The 24,809-nt window shown below is 40.5% G+C and overlaps 1 protein-coding gene across 6 annotated transcripts in view; it reads right to left on the minus strand.

Moving 5' to 3' along the window:
- The window catches only part of LOC126180975 (protein abrupt-like), a 276,247-nt gene that overhangs the window by 66,083 nt on the left and 185,355 nt on the right, over positions 1-24,809 (minus strand). For 5 of the 6 annotated variants that reach the window (XM_049924736.1, XM_049924739.1, XM_049924735.1 and 2 more), the window contains one exon: positions 22,893-23,112. The exons of the other annotated variant lie outside the window; for it this stretch is intronic. In XM_049924736.1, the coding sequence (XP_049780693.1) occupies positions 22,893-23,112 (220 nt within the window). The remainder of the gene's footprint in view (positions 1-22,892; positions 23,113-24,809) is intronic. 6 annotated transcript variants of the gene reach the window in all.

Below are 24,809 nucleotides of genomic sequence, written 5' to 3' on the forward strand. Positions count from 1 at the left end.
TTGTTTGCAGATGACGCTGTCATTTATTAACTAATAAACTCATCAGAAGATCAAAACAAACTGCAAAATGATTTAGAAGAAATATCAGAATGGTGTGAAAAGTGGCAGTTGACCTTAAATAACAAAAAGTGTGAGGTCATCCACATGAGTGCTAAAAGGAACGTGTTAAACTTCAGTTACATGATAAATCAGTCTAATCTAAAAGCTGTAAATTCAACTAAATACCTAGGTATTACAATTACGAACAATTTAAATTGGAAGGAATGCATTGAAAATGTTGTGGGGAAGGCTAACCAAAGACTGCGTTTTATTAGCAGGACACTTAGAAAATGTAACAGACCTACTAAGGAGACTGCCTACACTACGCTTGTCCGTCCTCTTTTAGAATAATGTTGCGTGGTGTGGGATCCTTACCAGATAGGACTGACTATGTACATCGAAAAAGTTCAAAGAAAGGCAGCACATTTTGTATTAGCGCGAAATATGGGAGAGAGTGTCACAGAAATGATACAGGATTTGAGGTGGACATCATTAAAAGAAAGGCGCTTTTCGTTGCGACGGAATCTTCTCACGAAATTCCAATCACCAACTTTCTTGTCTGAATGGGAAAATATTTTGTTGACAGCGACTTACAAAGGTGGGAATGATCACCAAGATAAAATAAGGGAAATTAGAGCTCGTATGGAAAGATATAGGTGTTCATTCTTCCCGCGCACTATACGAGATTGGAATAATAGAGAATTGTGAAGGTGGTTCAATGAACCCTCTGCCAGGCACTTAAATGTGATTTGCAGAGTATCCATGTAGATGTAGATGTAGTCCAGTGATACGGGATTCAGTAGTTAGGGATCCACCACCATTATTGTCCACAGACAAGCAAAAACAGAATTGTTTTGTTCGCCATCAGTGTGTCCCAAAACGAGCAGAAGCTCATAAAACAGTTTCCTCCCCATTATCCTTAAAGCGTCCAAAAAAGGTTTGTGCCATCAAATCATGTTTGGATTGCAGCCCACAGTATCAATGCTGTTACTTCCCATTACTGACTGTTCCATGACATCACTTGCTTCGCATGCTGCAAACTGGATCACCTCAGGAGTGTCTGTTTCAGCGAGCATGGGCCAACAACTTCAGTTGTCAGTGCGCTGCACACTATCTTGCCACCTCGCGAGTGTGTGTTTTAGCAAGCATGTGCCTACACCTTCAGTTGTCAGTGCGCTGCACGCTATCTTGCCAGTGCCCTTGGCAGCAGTAGATGGGATGTCGAGACTCATGTTTCAATGGTACATTAATGGGGAACACGAGATTTCCAATTAGACATTGGTATGACATGTGCAGGTACATGAGGCCATGTACCAGCACAATGTCTCTCCTCATCTGAAGTCCCTTCAATGCAGGGTATTGACATACAGATCCCATTGCAGGCTCAGATCATAATCCAAGCCAAGCATAAAAATGTAGCTGGGCAACTAATCCAGCTAGCGGTCAACCCTTGGATGACGACTAATGTTTTTGGCTTAGAAACTTCTGCACTTTTTGGTTTTCAAATTCACGACAAGGTGAATTAGCATCAACCATGATAGCTTTCACAGAACATTATACGTTATGTGAGCAATTTAAGTAACTGTTTGAACCTACATTATTTTGTACAACAGAGATCCAGGGCCACATATCCTTAAAGCAAATGGCACTGCCTAAGTTTCTTAGAACTTGTCCGGGGTCTTTTGGCATGAACAAAAAAATTAAAGGGCAACCAGATAAGTTGCAAAGTATGGTAGTTATATCCCCAATATTGTCTAATAAACGGGCTATCCCCATGGTCATATTTAAGAAACCAAATCGATCACTCAGAATATTTGGTGATTTAAGTCTACCATTAATGCTCAAGCACATGTCTGTAATTCTTCAGCCAGAGGAACTGCTGGCAAAATTAGCTATGGACTATTATTTTTCAAATATAGATCTCACTGATGCCTACTTTCAACTGTCTGATGAAGATCAGATGTAGGAGTTTTATGTGATTAATTCACCATTCGGCATGTATTGTTATAAAAGGCTTTCACCTGGGGTCACAAGCACTCCTGCGATATTTCTGAGATACCCAGAGCAACTCATCCAAGGTATCCCCAACTGTGTTTTAACTGACTCACTAATTACTGGAACCACGTGAGAGCAGGACCTGCACAAATGTTGTTTCAGGAGCTCTAGGTCTATGGTCTTTGTTGTCGACTTGACAGATGCAGTTCCTTTGAGTTGAGTGTCAAGTACCTGGGACATATATTAAGTAAAGAAGGAACCACTTCCACATAGAATCATGCGGACACAATCACTGACTTACCAACTCCTAAGAACTTCAAAACACTACTGTCACTCCTCAGCAAAGTCAATTATCATGTAAAGTTTATTCCCAATGCAGCCTAGATTTCCCACGTGCTTAATCAATTGCATAAAACAAGATGTCAGATGTGTGCCAGAAGACTTTCTTGCAACTTAAAAAGAGCCTTAGGTTGGATCATTGTTTAGTGATGTTCCATCCCAACAAACATTTAACCCTTGCTGCTGATGAGTTAGATTGTGTCATTGGTGGGATATGTTGTCCCACGAATACGCCAATGACACAGAACAGCCCATTACAATCACATCTAAAACATTAAAAGCAGCACTACAAAAATTATTTGCAAATTGAGATAGAGGCGTTGGCTATCATATATGGCAACACAAAATTTTATGTGTATCTCTATGGTACCAAGTTCCACCAGATCATTGATCACAAGCTTTTCATTTTGCTGTTTGGTCCCCATTCCAAACTTCTCGATAAAACAGCATAGTGGCTGCAATGGTGGTCATTTTTCCTTAGTAGCTAAATCTACAAGATCCATTATCAACCCATCATGCAGCTTTCAAAAGCTGACAACCTGTTTCACTTGCTGTGTGACCCAGATGCAGCATTTGATAGGCATGAAGCACTGTGTTCTACTTTAGATGCAAATTAGTGACACATGCTTCACAAATTCCTGATTACAGAATGTGGAAAAACATGTTGCAATCTGCTACTCCACAGTGTTGAAGTCTTCGTACAGTGGGGTCAGCTGGAGCACCTGCCTAAGGGCACTGACCAGAATGGCACAACTATTTTTTCTTATGGCACTGGTTTAACATCATTGGTGTTGTCAGTTTGTTACCTACAGACAATTCTGAATGCCACTTAGAAGTTCCTCCCATGCTCTGCCACGGGGTACTGAAGCCCCTCACTGGGGAATGTGCAGGCCAAAGCAATAGTGTGGCGTCTCTGTACTGGCTTGTTGTTGAAGCTGCAGCCATAATGAACCAGCCCCAGCACAGTCTTTAAACCCTGGCCACACCTGCCATATTAATTTCACTGAATAGTTATTGGGAACAATGTACCACAGTAGCTACGATCTATGCCTTGTCCATTCCACCCTGGTTTCCGACAATGGCCCTCAATTCATGGCATCTGTGTTTACTGATTTTTGTAAATGCATTGGCACTTACCACCATCACTTTTCGTCCTGTATCCAATTCAGAAGCTGAGCAGGAGGTAAGGGCCTCCAAAACACTGATACACAAAATAATAACAACAGCAATTCTAGTGAAGCAATTACCAGCTTCCTCAGAACCCACCAGTCCACCCCCTGGTAAACAGATGCAGATCAGCAAAACTTTTACACAAGTTCAGACCCTGCACACTTGTGTTTTTAAGGCTGCAGATGGTCAGGGATGTTTAATGAAGCTTCAAAATCAGCTCTATCTGCAGCGAGGGGTATCAACCCTCCCTCCAACCATTCAACTGCTGGCAGTGCGCAACATATGCAATGACACCAGTGACACGGCTGCCTGCGGCCACTGCAACTTCTGCTCTCATGTACAGCACCAACAATTGGGTGACAGTGGCTAGTGATGGGAACTGACAGAGGTGAAACCACTTCCACCCCGTAGACCATTTGTGGCTCCCACTGACACCAGTAATCCCCTCATCACATTATGAATGAGGTGGATTACTTTCAGACCCAGGTGACCAAGGAGGCCAAATAATTGTGCACATTTCCTACATAGTTGGCACCCATGCGATAGCCTTCCACATGAGCCTTTGACAGGGCTTCTAGTGTGTCCCCCTCCCCCATTTTCCTCTCAACGAAGTTGGCACAGGCCTGCCACTTCTCACTTCTGGTCGTATATACTGATTAAAATGGCAGGGAGAGGGATTAGTATCTGACAGCGATTCGGACTCTCCACCAAGCTGAGAGTACTGGTATGGAGAATGGGTCCCAGATACTCAGGCTACATACTGAAGCAACAATTTGCTCCCATTCGAGGCTGCCGCTGCAAGCATGTCACATGGAGCTGTCTACTGATGCGAGACTGCCCGTAAATACCACAGCCAGGCCCCTTCTGGTCAGGCTGTCACTAATCTTTGAAGACTTTAGTTACACGCCACTGAACAGTAGAGTTTTAGCCTGTCTGTTTTATGCTTCTGATTTACAGTGCTTCCTGACTGAATTCTTAAGGGGACTTACAAAAGAAAATTTTTTTTGTTCACATTTTTGGATTTTTCTCTCATTATAAAATTTGTAACTTCCCAAAACTCACATGGGAAGTATTTTATTTTATGTATTTAAATATAATCTACACTGGTTGAAAATGTTAAAATTTTTACATGCATTTCTTCAAGATCTAATAAAATCAGTAATTTTTTATATAGAAGGCTGTGGATTGCTGTGTTATAAAGGTTAAATTACGTGTTTATGGTAGCACTGTCAAAACAGTATCATATTATTTCATAGCATAAACATGCATTGTATGTCAAAGTGCTACCATTTTTCCGAGGAAAAGTGAGAAACAGATTGGTAAATCTCTCAAAAAGTAAAGTATGATGCCAAAACAAAGTGTTTTTAAGAAATGTGGGTTTCAGGGTAATAGACTTTTGAATAAAGGGAAACATTGTGTTCAACATGTGGCGTGTGAAGTTACAGACAATGAAATACAGGCAGACTCATCAGTTATCTAGAGAAATACCCATTAGTGCTTCAAAGATTAAAACAAAACGTTGTTATACATAGTTTTCTCAAAACAAAAGTGATGTAAATGGTAAGTTAGGTTATATTCTGATAGATTTACGCATCCTAACAAGGGTGTTTGGTGAATGTGTGTGTTGTAAAATATGTGGAGGTCCAGTTAGTTTACATGAAGACAGTGAGGTATCAAATGGGCTAGCCAGGAAACTTATCATTAATTGTGCCAGTTGTAAATATGCTCATTCATTTTGGAATTCTGATAAGTGTAAAGATAATTATTTTGAAGTAAATGTTAGGTGGTTTTATGGATTGAGAGCTATTGCCAAAGGACACACTGCAGCCGAAGCAATGTGTGCCATGATGAATATGCCATGTCCACCTTGTAAAATCGACAAGTATGCAGGATTTATTGGAGCTGCCGTGGAATCTCTTGCATGTGAATCAATGAAGGGTGCTGCAAACAAAGCTGCTAAAATAAATGATGGTGTGACTGATATACCAGTAGCTTTTGATGGCCCTTGGCAGAAGCACAGCTACAGTTCAAAGAATTCTGTTGCTATGGTGACCAGTGTGGACACTGGAAAGGTAATAGATCTCCAGATTTTAACCAAACATTGTTATAAGTGCAAATCAGGGACTGAAGAAGGGCATATCTGTGACAGAAATTATGAAGGAACAAGTGGTGGTATGGAGGTCTCTGCAGATATTGACATTTTTAGTCTATCTGTGAATGAAAGGGGAGTGTGTTACACCAAGTTCTTAGGTGATGGAGACTCAAAAGCATATAAAGTATAGTAGCTACTCAGCCTTATGGTGAGAAGATTGTCACAAAACTGGTATATGTTGGTCACGTCCAGAAGAGGATGGGCACCAGGTTGAGGAAGTTGAAACAAAGTTCGAGAGACAAGACACTTTCTGATGGTAAAACCATAAGAGGCAGGCTTAAAAAAGTTATTTGACTGTGCAAAAATTGGCAATTGATCCTAAATAATGAAGTCTTAGATCATCCACATGAGTGCTAAGAGGAATCCATTAAACTTCAGTTACATGATAAATCAGTCAAATCTAAAGGCTGTAAATTCAACTAAATACCTATATAACACGAAAACAATCAATTTTTGACAAAATAAATTTGTCCGTCTGGTAAGTCTCCCCTGACCTGCAGTTCTGGGTGACTTTTCCAAAATCTACCCCTTTTCCCAGACAACTCCAGTTCTTTTCCTTTACCCCTCTTCCTTCCCCTTCAATCCTTCTGCCTGAAGAAGGAGCCACTGGCTCTGAAAGCTTGCCTAATTATAACCTTCTTTCACGTGTGTGTTCTGCCACTGCTTGGTGAGTAGATTTTTATCGATCCAATTAATTTATTTTGTCAACTAAATATACAGTAATTACAATTATGAACAATTCAAACTGGAAGAACATACAGAAAATGCTGTGGGGAAGGCAAACCAAAGACTGTGTTTTACTGGCAGAGCACTTACACAATGTAACACACCTACTAAAGAGACTGCCTAAACTATGCTTGCCTGCCCTCTTTATGAGTACTGCTGCACGGTCTGGGATCTTTACCAGATAGGATTAACAGAGTACATCGAGAAAGTTAAAAGAAAAGCAGCACATTTTGTATTATCACAAAATAGGGGACAGTGTGTCACAGATATGACACAGGATTTGAGTGGATATCATTAAAACAAAGGCATTTTTCACTGTGGCTGAATCTTCTCATAAAACCACAATCATCAACTTTCTCCTCCAAATACGAAAATATACTGTTGATACAGACGTACATAGGGAGAAACGATCATCATAATAAAATAAGGGAAATTAGAGCTCACATGGAAAGATATAGGTGTTCATTTTTTCCGTGCACTGCTCGAGATCAGAATGATAGAGAATTGTTGTTAACGTGGTTTGATGAACCCTCTGCCAGGCACTTAGTGTAATTTGCCAAGTATCCATCTGATGTAGATGTAAACCAATTCTAGAATATTGTTTGAGGGTTTGAGGCATAAAGCAGGAACAAATTCACAGACCCACTGTTACGATTGTACTGTAATTGACTGGTATAGTCCAAATAAAAGTGTAATAAAGATAATCAAAGAAAATAATTGGGAAGGGACAATATTCATACAAAACTGTGATATGTAAATATGGAGTATTAGTATTCAAGGAAGACTTAACAACAATTCTGCTGTTCCATAAGATATCATGTGTAATGGCTACAAGAATAAAATGAGAGGTTAGGTTGTGTAAAGAGGCATGTAAATAATAAGTCTTCTCTCACCATATACATGACAGTTAATCACCAACATTGCCACAAGCTGTGCTGCATGTAATGTTTAGCATCACTGGCTGGCATGCTTCAGGTCTCTAGTTCAAACACGACCATAGTCAATTATTTATTATTTTAGTATTCATCATTTCTGGATGGTTCTGAGAATGCCTTATGTTTATAAAGTTTGTATGTTATGAAATATTTGATGCCTGTTTAAATCCCATCACTCTCCATCCAAGAGTTCACTTCTGTTCTGTTCTGGCTGCACACTGGTGTTCGTAAGGAAGTGCTTTCAATGCTAAATGTTGTACTTCACTGATAACCCTACTATTGAATTTTGACTCGACTCTTGTTACAACTGGACAGTTTTGGCATGAGTACTCTCTGCCACACACTGTACAGTGTTTTTTGGTTTGTTCATTTGGGACACTTAAAAGCACAGTTATTAGCGCTTTTGAAAGTGCTCTGGAAGACAAATGTTGTTACAATATTTAAATAGAAATAATAGTCATAAGATATTTGCTAAAACTCAATCTCTCACATTTGTTCACACAAAGCCTAAAACATATTAAGACAATGGGTGATAAAGTTTTAATTAGAACATAAAAATGATGTTACATAATTAATGCATTCATGGTACACATTGATGTTCCCACACAATAGCACCATAACAGGTCACTAGAAGGGCCAAAACAAGATGGCATAGCCCACTGATACAGTGGAGATGGGCTGCACTATTCTGTTTTTGCCCCTCTAGTGACACATTATAATATTTTGATGTGGGAGTGTCAGAGTGTGCCATGAATGCATATAAGTGCCTGTAAACAAACAAATAAAAAACTGGAATGAAAAAGGCTCCTATTACAGAACTAAAAAAGTTGAACATGTCCTGCGCAGAGTTTGGGCTGTAAGAGAAGGGAGCTAGCTTTTCGACTTATCTCACAGCTTCAAAAACTTTTAAACCAAAACATCTTGACATATTTGTGCTTTTTTACTTGTTAGTATCAGTACAAATGTCATGTAATATAATTCATTGTGTCAAGTAACATGTTACATGATGTCATGCTGTATTACATGAGACCTGCTATCATGTCATCCAACGTGGTATGTTTTGTGTTGTGCAATATCACACGTGTCATTTGTCATATTGCATGCATGCATGCATAGCCACTCTGGGATATTTCATATTATGGGTGCACTCCACCCTCGAATACTTCCAATTGCAGATGCATCTTACTCTCTAGAAGCCCATAAATTTGTGTCTATTTCTTCTTTCACCCCTAACATACATATAACAGAGGGTGTGTTTGGGGTAGAAATGGTCATCTGGGGGAAAAATCCCCTTCGCCCCCCCCCCCCCCCCGCCAACCCAGAAATCAATAATTGTTTTACAACCCTCCCCCCCCCCCCCTTTCCCAGAAATTTAATCCCTCCCAAAACTTTTTTAGGTACTACATGTATGCTCTTCAGCCATAAGGTAAAATGTTATATTGCTTACAATGGCTGACAAATTTTCTGAATTTCAGGCTCAGTATCAGGGACTTTAGCCTGTTAATTGCAAGATGCCGATGTGCTGACACCCTGCAGCTGTGAGAGCTTGCTGCATTGAGGAAGTAGGGTTACCACATAAAAAACTGCAAATGTATAAAGATGTTTTGAGTTAAATCTCTCTTAAGCTGCCACATAAGTCAAAAAGCTAGTTCCTTTCTTTTATATCCGTAACTCTGCCCAGGACTTATTTCCCTTTTCTGTACCATGATAGCAGTATTTTTCATTCTGGTCCCACCTTTCACTTTACTGTAATTTTAACAATAATCTGCCACAGCTTGGCAACTGAAGCAGATTTTTGTTAACTCTGGGGTTGACTGATTCAGTATCGATTTTTTTTAGTGACATTTGAACCATGCTGCTTATATCAAGGCAATGGATGAGGCTTTCACAAAACAACAGGACAACCATTAATTATATGTATTCATATAACTTCTTCCAAAGTTTGAACTGATTCGCACAAGTATGAAGCACAGAGGTGGCACATGTACAAAAAAGGCCCTCACAAAAAACATGTTTTTTTGCAAGTAAACAATGAATGAAGATAGATTTTATCATAAGAATGGATTTTTTATTTATTTGATTCACATTAAACTGTTTCCGTGTATTCAGGTCATATAAAAACAAATGTTACAAGCTACATTTAGGATGACTTTATTGCATGTTTCAAAAACCTGCCAGAAAAATGTGTTTTTTGCATGTAATTTCCAAACGAAGCAAGAGTTTTCAAATAATTAAAACTTATCTTAGATCAAGGTCCGATACACCAGAGGACCAAATTTGAACCATAAGTCTTGCTCCAGTCCAGAGTCATTCAAGGGTGACTGTTTTTGCTTGTAAAATTAGAATGAGGGCAGTTGTTCTCACACATAAAATTCGACATGTGTACATACAAATACTGTTATTAGCTGAGCATTACTTTCAGCCCAATTATGGTCTTTTGCAAAAGGAATTAATTGATTCACACAGTTTGCTCGGGTTCACTGTTCAAACATTGCTTAATATACTGTAACATAAATACAGTAAGACAGATGTTCGAACGGTTATACAAATGGCTGCTGGTCTAGGCTAAGCCAAAATTTTTTACCCCATGTTTCTAGTTCAAATAGGAACAGAGCACCAAGATTACACCCCCCCCCCCCCCCCCCCCCACACACACACACACACGCACACAAAAACATGATTCTACATGCAGCCTTTCCATACATGTTTGTTACTAAACTTCCACACTGTAACTATTAATTATGTAACTTCATTTTTTGGATGTGATCATTAAAATTTTATGACTACCTCTCATATACCCTTAGTATTAAAATATAATCTTAAAATATGGTCACAAAAACAGAACAAGCTTTGAAAACAAAGCATAAAGTTATAGGTAGAGATGATGCTGAATGAAATTCATTTGAGCATGAAAGAGAGCAATGAATGAAGTCTTCAGTGACTGTTGTAGCAGAATATTGTCAAATGATCTTTCACAAAACCCAAAGATCTTCTGATTATATGTCAGGGCTTTTAGTGGCACCAAAGTTGATTGTATATAAGCACTGTTAGTGCCACCAAAGTTAGTGTCTAGTTCCAAGTGAATGAGAGAGGAACTGAAATATAGGGTAGCACAGCAAAAGCTGAAATGCTTAACTTTGTTTTCAAATGTTCCCTTACAAAGGAAAAACCCAGGGGAATTGCTCCAATTTAATTCTTGTATCACTGGCAAGAAGAGTGACAGTGACATTGAAAAACAACTGAAATTGTTAAAATTCAACAATGCTCCAGAGCTGGATGGAATCTATGTCACATTTTACACAGAATTTATGACTGAGTTAGATCCCCTTCAAACTATAATCTGGAAACTATAATCTGGAAATATCACTTTGCCACGAAGAAAAATGATCCTCTCCTACTCCTAATGATCCAACTCCCCAAGACACTATCCAAATTGAACCCTGCCTGGAACAGTTCCATCCTCTGTCACAGCGGGACCCACCTCCTCTTCCTCAAAATCACCCTCTCCTAACCTTCCAGGAATTTCTGACTTCCAGCCTTGACTCTCAATCCTTCTTAAAAAACCTTAATCCTACTCCCAACATCACCACTGCTGAAGCCCAGGCTATCCGTGATCTGAAGGCTGACCGATCCATTGTCATTCTTCCGGCGGACAAGGGTTCCACGACCGTGGTACTTGATCGTCGGGAGTATGTGGCTGAGGGACTGCGTAAGCTTTCAGACAACACTACTTACAAAGTTTGCCAAGGTAATCCCATTCCTGATGTCCAGGCAGAGCTTCAAGGAATCCTCAGAACCTTAGGCCCCCTACAAAACCTTTCACCTGACTCCATCAACCTCCTGACCCCACCAACACCCCACACCCCTACCTTCTACCTTCTTCCTAAAATTCACAAACCCAATCATCCCGGCCGTCCCATTGTAGCTGGTTACCAAGCCCCCACAGAACGCATCTCTGCCTACTTAGATCAACACCTTCAACCCATTACATGCAGTCTCCCATCCTTCATCAAAGACACCAACCACTTTCTCGAATGCCTGGAATCCCTACCCAGTCTGTTAACCCCGGAAACCATCCTTGTAACCATTGATGCCACCTCCTTATACACAAATATTCCGCATGTCCAGGGCCTCGCTGCGATGGAGCACTTCCTTTCACGCCGATCACCTGCCACCCTACCTAAAAACTCTTTCCTCATTACCTTAGCCAGCTTCATCCTGACCCACAACTTCTTCACTTTCAAAGGCCAGACATACCAACAATTAAAGGGAACAGCCATGGGTACCAGGATGGCCCCCTCGTACGCCAACCTATTCATGGGTCGCTTAGAGGAAGCCTTCTTGGTTACCCAGGCCTGCCAACCCAAAGTTTGGTACAGATTTATTGATGACATGTTCATGATCTGGACTCACAGTGAAGAAGAACTCCAGAATTTCCTCTCCAACCTCAACTCCTTTGGTTCCATCAGATTCACCTGGTCCTACTCTAAATCCCATGCCACTTTCCTTGACGTTGACCTCCACCTGTCCAATGGCCAGCTTCACACGTCCGTCCACATCAAACCCACCAATAAGCAACAGTACCTCCATTATGACAGTTGCCACCCATTCCACATCAAACGGTCCCTTCCATACAGCCTATGTCTTCGTGGCAAACGAATCTGCTCCAGTCCGGAATCCTTGAACCATTACACCAACAACCTGAAAACAGCTTTCGCATCCCGCAACTACCCTCCCGACCTGGTACAGAAGCAAATAACCAGAGCCACTTCCTCATCTCCTCACACCCGGAACCTCCCACAGAAGAACCCCAAAAGTGTCCCACTTGTGACAGGATACTTTCCGGGACTGGATCAGACTCTGAATGTGGCTCTCCAACAGGGATACGACTTCCTCAAATCCTGCTCTGAAATGAGATCCATCCTTCATGAAATCCTCCCCACTCCACCAAGAGTGTCTTTCCGCCGTCCACCTAACCTTCGTAACCTCTTAGTTCATCCCTATGAAATCCCCAAACCACCTTCCCTACCCTCTGGCTCCTACCCTTGTAACCGCGCCCGGTGTAAAACCTGTCCCATGCACCCTCCCACCACCACCTACTCCAGTCCTGTAACCCGGAAGGTGTACATGATCAAAGGCAGAGCCACGTGTGAAAGCACCCACGTGATTTACCAACTGACCTGCCTACACTGTGAAGCCTTCTATGTGGGAATGACCAGTAACAAACTGTCCATTCGCATGAATGGACACAGGCAGACAGTGTTTGTTGGTAATGAGGATCACCCTGTGGCTAAACATGCCTTGGTGCACGGCCAGCACATCTTGGCACAGTGTTACACCGTCCGGGTTATCTGGATATTTCCCACTAACACCAACCTGTCAGAACTCCGGAGATCGGAACTAGCCCTTCAGCATATCCTCTCTTCTCGCTATCCGCCAGGCCTCAATCTCCGCTAATTTCTAATTTCAATTTGCCGCCGCTCATATCTCACCTATCTTTCAACAACATCTTTGCCTCTGTACTTCCGCCTCGACTGACATCTCTGCCCAAACTCTTTGCCTTTACAAATGTCTGCTTGTGTCTGTGTCTGTGTATGTGCGAATGGATATGTGTGTGTGTGCGAGTGTATACCTGTCCTTTTTTCCCCCTAAGGTAAGTCTTTCCGCTCCCGGGATTGGAATGACTCCTTACCCTCTCCCTTAAAACCCACATCCTTTCGTCTTTCCCTCTCCTTCCCTCTTTCCTGACGAAGCAACGTTTTGTTGCGAAAGCTTGAATTTTGTGTGTATGTTTGTGTGTCTATCGACCTGCCTGCGCTTTTGTTTGGTAAGTCTCATCATCTTTGCTTTTAGATATATTTTTCCCACGTGGAATGTTTCCCTCTATTATATTCAAACTATAATCTATCATAGATCCCTCGGACAAAAAAACATACCTAGTTCTTGGACAAAAGCACAGGTCACACCCTTCTACAAGATGATTTGTAGAAGTGATCCAAAAAACAAGCGTCCAATATCCTTGGCATCAATTTGTTGTAGAACCTTAGAATATATTCTGAGCTCATACATAATGAGATCTCTCAAACAGAAAGACCCCCTCCATGCTAACCAGCATGGATTCTGAAAACATTGATCATGTGAAACCCAATTTGTATTTTTCTCACATGACATACTGAAAGCTTTGGATCAAGACATGCAGATAGATGTAGCATTTCTTGATTTCCAAACAGAATTCGAATCAGTACCACACCTACACTTATTGTCAACAGTAGGATCATATGGGGTATCAAGTTAATTTGTGACTGGATTGAGGACTTTTTGGTAGGGAGGATGCAGAACGTTATCTTGGATGAAGTGTCATACTCACACATACAAGTAACTACAGGTGTGCCTCAGAAAGCGTGTTGGGAGCCTTGCTTTTCATGTTGTATATTAGTGACCAAGAAGACAATATTAATAGGAACCTCTGCCTTTTTGCACATGGTGCAGTTATCCATATGAGGTACTGTCTGAAAGAAGCTGCATACACATTCAGTCTGATCTTGGTAATATTTCAAAGTGGTGGAAAGTTTGAAAACTTGCTTTAAATTTTTAGAAATGTAAAACTGTGTATTTCACAAAACAAAAAAACATAGTATTCTATGACTATAATGTCAATGAGGCACTGTTGAAATCAGCCAACTCATATAAATAGCTGAGTTTAACACTTTATATGGATATGAAATGGAATGATCACACAGGTTCAGTTGTGTGTAAAGCAGGTAGTAGGCTTTGGTTTATTGGTAGAAAACCAGGGAAGTGCAATCAAACTACAAAGCAGATTCCTTACAAATCACTCGTGTGGCCAGGTCTAGTATATTGCTCATGTCTGTGAGTCCCATTTGAAATACGATTAATGGAGGATACTGAATGTATACAAAGAATGACAACATGAATGGTCACAGGCCTATTTGATCCATGAGAGAGTGTCACAGAGACAATGAGGAAACTGAACTGGCAGACTCTTGAAGTTAGGTGTAAACTATCCCAAAAAGTTCTATTAACAAAGTTTCAAGAACCAGCTTCAAATGGTGACTCTAGGAATATATTACAACCCTCTACAAATCACTCACATAGGGATAATAAGGATAAGAGCAGAATAAATACTTTACACACAGAGGCATTCAATCAATCATTCTTCCTGCGTTTCATAAGTGACCAGTATGGGAAGAAACCTTAATAAATGGTATAATGGGATGTACCCTCTGCCATGCACTTCATGTGGTTTGCAGAGTATAGCTGTAGATGTAGATATACACTGAAGTGCCAAAGAACCTGGTATAGGCAGTGTATTCCAATACAGAGGTATGTAAACAGGCAGAACATGGCACTGCAGTTGGCAACTCCTATATAATACAAGTGTCTGGCACAGTTGTTAGATTGGTTACTGCTGCTACAATGGCAGATTATCAAGAATTAAGTGAATTTGAATGTGGTGTTATAGTCGGCACATGAGTGATGGGATGCAGCGTCCCCGAGGTAGCAATGAAGTGGGGATTTTTCTGTACGACCATGTCTCTAGTGTACCATGAATATCAGGAATCTGGTAAAACACAAATCTCTGACACTGTTGTTGCTGAAAAAGATCCTGGAAGAAGGGGATCGACACTGACTGAAGAGAATCGTTCAATGTGACATAAGTGCAACCCTTACACAAATTGTTGGATTTCAATACTGGGCCATCAACAAGTGGCAGCGTTTGAGCCAGCCTAAAAAAAACATCATCATTATGCGCTTTCTGAGCCAAAGGTACACTCATGTACCCTTGATGACTGCACAACACAAAGCTTTATGCCTTGCCTGGGCCTACCGACACAGTCACTGGACTGTTGATGACAGGAAACATGTTAACTGGTCAGACAAGTCTTGTTTCAAATTGTATTGAGAGGATGAACATGTATGGTTATGGAGACAACCTTATAATCCATGGGCCCTGCATGTCAGCAGGGGGCTATTCAAGCTGGTGAAGGCTCTGTAAAGGTGTGGGTGTGTGCAGTTGGAGTCATATGGGACCCCTGATACATCTAGATATGATTCTGACAGGCGACAAATACGTAAGCATTCTGTCTAATCACCTGCATCCAGACATGTCCATTGTGCATTCGACATACTTGGGCAATTCTAGCAGGACAATGCGACATCCCACAAGTCCAGAACTGCTACAGAGTAGCTTTAGTAACACTCTTCTGAGTTTAAACACTTCTGCTGGCCATCAAAATCGCCAGACTTGAACATTACTGAGCATACCTGGGATGCCTTGGAACGTGCCGTTCAGAAGAGATCTCTACTCCCTTGTACTCTTCTGAACTTATGGACAGCCCTGCAGGATTCATGGTGTCAATTGCCTCCAGCACTAATTCAAATATTAGTCGAGTCCATGCCATGTTGTGTTGCGGCCCTTCAGCATGCTCACGGGGGCCCTATATGATAATAGGAAGATGTGCAAGTTTCTTTGGCTCTCATAATACTGATGCTTTGTTTGTGTTTCTCTTATTGAACTATGAAGTGTTTACAACTGGTTGCTTCACAGATATTAGGGCATATGTGTGTGTTACTGTGCCTGCCTGTTTTACGCAACACGTGACAACTGGAAATTCATTTAACGAAGTTTTCATTTTATGGGGAGCAAGCTTCTACCGAGCTTAAATGCCTATAACTTTTAATTAATTGTATTCTGATTTGGAAACATTATAGCCTTTTCATTTCCAATAGGTGCAAGGTGTTGTTAGGTGTTTTTGCGAAGAAGGGGTGGGGGTGGAGGTGGGGAAGGGAGGAGGTTATATATATATATATATATATAGTTAATAGAAGGAAACATTCCACATAGGAAAACTATACCTAAAAACAAAGATGATGTGACTTACCAAATGAAAGTGCTGGCAGGTCGACAGACACACAAACGAACACAAACATACACACAAAATTCAAGCTTTCGCAACAAACTGTTGCCTCATGAGGAAAGAGGGAAGGAGAGGGAAAGACGAAAGGATGTGGGTTTTAAGGGAGAGGGTAAGGAGTCATTCCAGTCCCGGGAGCGGAAAGACTTACCTTAGGGGGAAAAAAGGACGGGTATACACTCGCACACACACACATATCCATCCACACATATACAGACACAAGCAGACCATATATATATATGATGAGACTTACCGAACAAAAGCGCTGGCAGGTCGACAGACACACAAACAAACACAAACATACACACAAAATTCTCGCTTTCGCAACCAACGGTTGCCTCGTCAAGAAAGAGGGAAGGAGAAGGAAAGACAAAAGGATATGGGTTTTAAGGGAGAGGGTAAGGAGTCATTCCAATCCCGGGAGCGGAAAGACTTACCTTAGGGGGAAAAAAGGACAGGTATACACTCGCACACACACACATATCCATCCACACATACACAGACACAAGCAGACATTTTCATTTCCCACGTGGAATGTTTCCCTCTATTATATATAAAAAGAAAGATGATGAGACTTACCAAACAAAAGCGCTGGCAGGTCGAGAGACACACAAACAAACACAAACATACACACAAAATTCTAGCTTTCGCAACCAACGGTTGCCTCGTCAGGAAAGAAGGAAGGAGAGGAAAAGACAAAAGGATTTGGGTTTTAAGGGAGAGGGTAAGGAGTCATTCCTATCCCGGGAGCGGAAAGACTTACCTTAGGGGGAAAAAAGGACAGGTATACAATCGCACACACACACATATCCATCCGCATATACACAGACACAAGCAGACATTTGTAAAGGCAAAGAGAGTATATATATATATATATATATATGAAAGGTGATGAGACTTACCCAACAAAAGCGCTGGCAGGTCGATAGACACACAAATAAACACAAACATACACACAAAACTCTAGCTTTCGCAACCAACGGTTGCCTCGTCAGGAAAGAGGGAAGGAGAAGGAAAGACAAAAGGATTGGGTTTTAAGGGAGAGGGTAAGGAGTCATTCCAATCCCGGGAGCGGAAAGACTTACCTTAGGGGGAAAAAAGGACAGGTTTACACTCGCACACACACACATATCCATCCACACATACACAGACACAAGCAGACATTTGTCTGCTTGTGTCTGTGTATGTGTGGATGGATATGTGTGTGTGTGCGAGTGTATACCTGTCCTTTTTTCCCCCGAAGGTAAGTCTTTCCGCTCCCGGGATTGGAATGACTCCTTACCCTCTCCCTTAAAACCCATATCCTTTTGTCTTTCCTTCTCCTTCCCTCTTTCCTGACGAGGCAACCGTTGGTTGCGAAAGCTAGAGTTTTGTGTGTATGTTTGTGTTTATTTGTGTGTCTATCGACCTGCCAGCGCTTTTGTTGGGTAAGTCTCATCATCTTTCTTTTTAAATATATTTTTCCCACGTGGAATGTTTCCCTAAAAAGAAAGATGATGAGACTTACCAAACATAAGCGCTGGCAGGTCGATAGACACACAAACAAACACAAACATACACACAAAATTCTAGCTTTCGCAACCAACGGTTGCCTCGTCAGGAAAGAGGGAAGGAGAAGGAAAGACAAAATGATATGGGTTTTAAGGGAGAGGGCAAGGAGTCAATCCAATCCCGGGAGCGGAAAGACTTACCTTAGGGGGAAAAAAGGACAGGTATACACTTGCACACACACACACATATCCATCCACACATACACAGACACAAGCAGACCCCTCTTTCCTGACGAGGCAACCGTTGGTTGCGAAGGCTAGAATTTTGTGTGTATGTTTGTGTTTGTTTGTGTGTCTATCGACCTGCCAGCGCTTATGTTTGGTAAGTCTCATCATCTTTCTTTTATATATATATATATATATATATATATATATATAGTTATAATAGAAGGAAACATTCCACGAAGGAATGTGTACCCGTCCTTTTTTCCCCCTAAGGTAAGTCTTTCCGCTCCCGGGACTGGAATGACTCCTTACCCTCTCCCTTAAAACTCACATCCTTTCGTCTTTCCCTCTCCTTCCCTCTTTCCTGATGAGGCAACAGTTTGTTGCGAAAGCTTGAATTTTGTGTGTATGTTTGTGTTCGTTTGTGTGTCTGTCGACCTGCCAGCACTTTCATTTGGTAAGTCACATATATATATATATATATATATATATATATATATATATATATATATATATAGTTATAATAGAAGGAAACATTCCACGTAGGAAAAATATACCTAAAAACAATATACCTAAAAACAAAGATGATGTGACTTACCAAATGAAAGTGCTGGCAGGTCGACAGACACACAAACGAACACAAACATACACACAAAATTCAAGCTTTCGCAACAAACTGTTGCCTCATCAGGAAAGAGGGAAGGAGAGGGAAAGACGAAAGGATGTGGGTTTTAAGGGAGAGGGTAAGGAGTCATTCCAGTCCCGGGAGCGGAAAGACTTACCTTAGGGGGAAAAAAGGACGGGTATACACTCGCACACACACACACATCCATCCACACATATACAGACACAAGCAGACATATATATATATTATATACACACACACACACACACACACACACACACAGTGAGTGAGTGGCCAGTGTGTGTGTGTGTGTGTGTGTGTTTTTTACCTCTGAAAGATTTCTTTTTTAATTTAAATGTGGTATGTTAGATTTCAGTCTTATTTCATTAAGAGTTGCTGTTAGCTCTTTTTCGGCATAGCAGCTGAGATGTCAGCAAGTGAAAAGCAATTACACATAATCAGTTTTTTCCTATTTTCCAGTTACCAACAAGTGTTCTGCTTACTCTTGTTGAGTGGGTAGCAGGAAAGATGTTGTTTATGTCAGCTAAGAATTACAGTTATGGCCAAAAATATTCAAAACCACTGTCACTACCTCACAGAAGATTTGCACAAAAATGGGGAAACAAAGGCAGAAATCTCATTTGGATAATTGCAGATAATGTTGTGTCTACAGGTATTACTCCATGCCTTTTTCAGTACCAAAGAAGACACTTACATCACACTGTTCATTTATAAACATTTCCTGTAGGGATGGTTCCAGTAGGGTATATTATCAGAGTTGAATGGTGTATTCTAAGCACAGACAGGAATCATCTTACAAGATTTTTGATACCAGAGAGCTGATGAGGAGGCATTTTGTCACCTATTCTAGTGGGTTACCAATACAGCTGATGAGGGTGAGATGATGATGATGATGATGATGATGATGATGATGATAACAACAGTAACGGCAAAATCAACAACAGTTAGGGTTTGTGCTCTTGTTTCCCAGTTTAAGGAGAGGATCAATTATTGATGACCACCTCATGCCAGGATATTGGCCTTTGGTGTGTATTTTACTTGAAAAAAGGCAAGCAAATTATCCTTGGTTTTTCAGCTAAGTTTCCACAGGATACCATAATAAAACAAGTCTGGTGAAGGATATTGTCATGTACCATCAGTACCATGGTATCCACTTACCCACTGCAGACAATGAGTAGTGAAGGTTATTGTCCTACTCATTTCTTGAATGGAAATCTGTTCTCCCTTGTTCTCCTGGAACTGGATTCATGGAAGGTGATTTGTTGGCACAGCATTGCAACATGTTCCCATACTACAATGGTGAACCTTCCCTCGATGATTTGTCAAGTTATCAACTCACTGCCTCAAGGCATGCAAGTTTTTATGCAGATAAGCTGCCCTTGAGCCCGCAGTGCCAACCATTTGCCCTTATAGTAGACTGCCTGTTCCAATAAGGAATGGGCTGTCTTCTATGATACCCTGAAGATTTTGTTATACAAGGTGCTACCCAAACCAGTAGCAGTACAACATTCCGCTGCTAGGTATCTAGAGGTACACATTATAGCTACTGTGGCACAAAGTTCTGCCATCTTTGGCGGATGTAGTTGTGAGTTGTAGTGGTGCCTGTCAGGTTGTTTCAGTGTTTCTGCAAATTGTGAAATGGTTAAAGTGAAGAAGCAAGAGATTTATATCAAAATTCTGTTTGAAGTTGAAGAAAACTGCATCTGAAACTCACTGCATGCTGACAGAGGCATTTGGTGAGAGTGCACTAAGACAAACAAGAACATTTGGTTCAAGTGCTTCAAGGAAGACCAAGAATCTGTCCAAGATGACAAGCATTCTGGTCAACCGTCAACATTCACAACACCGGACATTATCATGAAACTGCATGAAGTGTTTTACAAAGACTGAAGGCAGACAATTCACGATGTTTGTAACAGACTTGGTTTGTCACACATTACATGTAAACAAATTCTAGCTGATGAACTGAACATGACAAATCGCAGCCCTCTCAACGTCGACCAATGAAGCCTCAGGATTCAGACGTGCACTGAACTGCAACAAAGAGTTCGAGAGTGTCCAAAATTCTTATCTAGAATCATAACAGGTGATGAATCTTGGGTCTACAGTTCTGAAATGAAGCAGTAGTCATCACAATGGAAAACGCCATCTTCTCCAATGCTGAAAAAAGCTTGACAAGTTCACAGAAAAATGAAGTCAATGCTGATGATTTTTTTCAACATTCGGGAAATGGTGCATAAGGATTTTGTTGCAAATGGTCAGAGTATCAACAGGCAGTTTTACTGTGAGGTTTTGAGGCAACTGAGGGGAAAATTTTTAGTGAATACGGATAGAGTTGTCGGAAAAGAAAGACTGGTTGGTGCACCATGACTAGGCACCCACACATACTTCACTTGTTGTGAAAGAATTCCTGGTGAAAATCAACATGGAAATGGCTGCCACCCTCCCTACTCCCCAGATCTAGCCCCATGCAATTTCTACCTGCTCCTGAAGATAAAAATCGTCTTGCAAGGGCAACATTTTGACTCAACTGAAGACATCCATGTGGAATCACAATGGGTCCTGAACACCCTTCACCCCGAGGGCTTCCAGTAATGCTTCCAAAAATGAGAACAGCGCTGGGATCATTGCATGCATACCTGAGGTGACTACTTTGAAGGTGATGGAGGACACTAGGATGTAGGTATAGATTTCTGATTCTTACAATGAAATTCTCAGAGATTTTGGGTAGCACCTCAAAGAGGCACGAGTGAACAGATTACACACTATTAGTAATGTGATCTACTCAATCCTGAAAACTGTCTAATTGTTGAAGTACAGTCTACAGACTACACAGTGTCTGAGTTTGCCCCAGTGAGCATCTAGTTTGTCAGTTTTCTTTTTTGCTTAGGTTCTTGGATAAAAAATACAAAACTTCTAAGGGGCTACTGTGGTGAAAGTCACGTATAGCTCCCCACTAACGCAGCATCTGTGAAGACAGGAGAACAATGTTGCTACTGTGCTAAAATGCGTTATTTGTCTTATAATAGTCGATAAGATTAAAACAAAGTGAATACAACTAAACTATTTAAAAAAGTGAAACAACAAGTCAGAAAAAAATGAGATATATATACATACGTACTTTAAAACTTTCTCGGTAAGAACTTTTCTCATAACATAGTTAACATGAAGAGTGTAAGGATAATAAACAATATGAAACATATGCGTTATGAAAGATTGTATAGTCAGTAGTGGAGGACAAATCTTTACATTTTAAGGTGACATCTTGAGTTTAACTGCTGGTCAAGGTATGAAACAGTGGAAAAGAAATTAGCTTCAAAGACAGGAAATGAACATGAAATGAATATGCAGATATATCACAAGACACTGGGCAGAGAGGTAAGAAGTTATATCTCGAAACGTATGAAGCATACAAAATAGCCGAAAATGGAAAGGAAATGTAAGAATTAAGTTAGTGAAGGCATGCAGTAAGAACTCTACACAACTTGAGGAATACTTTTATCATATTGATGGTCACTGGAACTGGTGAAGACAACCGACAGTACAAGATAAGTGGAGGTACACTGACAAATGCCCTGCACTAACAGAATATGCGAAGAATGCAGCAACACATGAAACTGCTACTTTTCTTCTTTGTGACATTGAATTCAGAGAATGAAAATTACCTTCAAAAGCTCGAATTTCACTAATCTTTTTGTGAGCTTTTATTTCAGATATCCTGTATAGTGTAATTATAGGGAAAAAAAAACAAAAAGTAAAATTTAGAAGAAACTGTTTTAAATATTGCAAAAAAGGAGTGGAAAACAGGACATGAAATTAGGACTGGGTAGGAGGATACAAGCTACACTAATATGAACTACATATTAGCTGTTAATAAAAATAAAATTTTATATTTCCATTTCTCTATTACATTACATACCTTTATTTTATTTTTCCTAACCTTGCTTCTACTACTTTTCACTGACATCCCTTCCCATCATACCCAGAATCTCATCATACAATTTCTTCCACTTCTACATTCTTTCACTCTCCTTGTGTGTCCTCCTTAATATGTTCTCTTATTCGTTGCTCATTTGAATTATCTTCAGCAATTCAAAAATCATCCCCTCTTATTTTTTCTCGTGCATTTAAATTACTTTCTATGATTTAGGTTACTATTTCCCACTAATGTCTACTTAATGCTTGTTTTTCTGATATTAAGTTATAAAGAATGGTACAACTGTATCAACATAGACACACCGAGAATGGCTTCCACACGACGCCGATCCAGAGCAGGTTTCGTTGGTCGGCCTGAGCAATAACCTGCTCGAGTCCACCGCTGACCAGTCACTGAACTTGATCCTAGTTCAAGGGGTGAGAAAAGAGCTGATGCAAGACCACGGGTGAGTTTCCGATAGTCAGCTCGATTAACTCGTTGCAGCAGAGAAGCAGGTACCAGGACACCAGCAGCCAAAGGCACCTAGAATGAAGAGGCCAAAACCTATTTACTGAGTAGTCCAGATCAAAAAATTAACATTTCTACACAGTGTAATATCTAATAATCAATGAAAATTAGATATTTTTTATATATATATATATATATATATATATATATATATATATATATATATATATATATATATATATATATATATATATATATATATATATATATATCCCCCTCTCTCTCTATCTGCTGATAGACAGCTGTCATAAGAAAGATGTAAGTCAACAGCTACAGGAAAAATTAAGTTTTCCAGGTCACAAATTTTGTGAAACAAAGTGCTAATCTCAACATCTAACAGAAAAGCTAAGATAAATATTTAAGGATTCTAGCAAAGATGACCAGGTGCTGACCGACAGAGCTTGAAACAACCTGGTATGTGACCTGTGCAAAATAGGAGCTGATGCCGAACACATAAATGTGGGTTTTATGGAGGTTTTTTGGTACCATGACCAGCCAGAATTAACTATGCTGTAGGGTGAGTAGATGGCTGGGCAGGCTCCTTACGATGACTGTAAAATCTTATATTGTTGTTGCCCAGTGGATGCTACAGGAAGATGGAAATATTCTTCTCATCATCTACAACTGAATAGGAGGTTTAAAGAAAAGCTAGATCTGTTAGCAGAAAGCATAAGAAAGCAGCATAAAGTGTCTACTACCACACAAAGGCTAATCCTTGTGGTTGTTGGCGTCAGATGAGACTTCTCTTTTAGGTTAAATTTGGAATTCAGAAAGAAAGTATTAAACATATTTAATTGTCAGAGACTTCCAATTCATCGTTTAAGAATACACGGTAAGATAAAGAGAAAGGGAAAATCAACTTGCTTCATCAAAATATTGGTGGGGTTAAAAATAAAGTAAAGGAGTTGTTAGTTTGTTTTGCAGACTCAGTAACTGTAAACACATTGATGGCATTTGTCAGTCAGAGTACAGGGATAGAAAATCCTAAAGTAAGGGGTTATAAATCAGCTGCGTATTGATGTAGATCTGTTATGGATAGAAGAGAAGCCACCGCATTCCTAAAAACTAAATAGACTTTGAAAAACAGAGAACTACACTGATGAGCCAAAACATTATGACCATGTGCTTAATAGTTTGTCTGTCAGTCTTTAGAACAGAATACATCACTGTTTCAGAGTAGCAGGGATTCAACAGTTCGTTGGAAGGTTTGTGGGGGCATGCAGCATTAGATTTCTAAACACAGGCTACATAATTTACGTAAATAGTGGGCCACTGATTTGTGTATGCAGTGATGGTGCCAGATAGTGACCCACACGGGTTCCATAGGATTTATATCAGGTGAATTTGGTTCCTGAGATATCAACGTGATTTCACTGTAATGCCCCTCAAACCACTGTAGCATAGTTCCAGCTCTGAGACACATACAATTATGCTACTGAAAGATGACATTGCCATTGGGAAAGACATCAAACAGGTGTTTTGCAGCTGTCAGTGTGTCTTTGATTTCTACCACAGGTCCCATGAAAGCACAGGAGAATCTCTCCCATAGCATAATATTGCTCCACTAGCCTGCGTCCGTGGCATGCTGCACGTTTTGAGCCGCCGTTCCCATCGATGACAGCGTTTGTGGAGACGACCATCGATGTAGTGTGATTCACCTGAAGAGCCAACATGTTTCCATTGATTGATAGTCAAATCCCAATGGTCCCATG

This window comes from Schistocerca cancellata, chromosome 1 (assembly GCF_023864275.1).
Source record: "Schistocerca cancellata isolate TAMUIC-IGC-003103 chromosome 1, iqSchCanc2.1, whole genome shotgun sequence".
Classification (NCBI taxonomy): domain Eukaryota; kingdom Metazoa; phylum Arthropoda; class Insecta; order Orthoptera; family Acrididae; genus Schistocerca; species Schistocerca cancellata.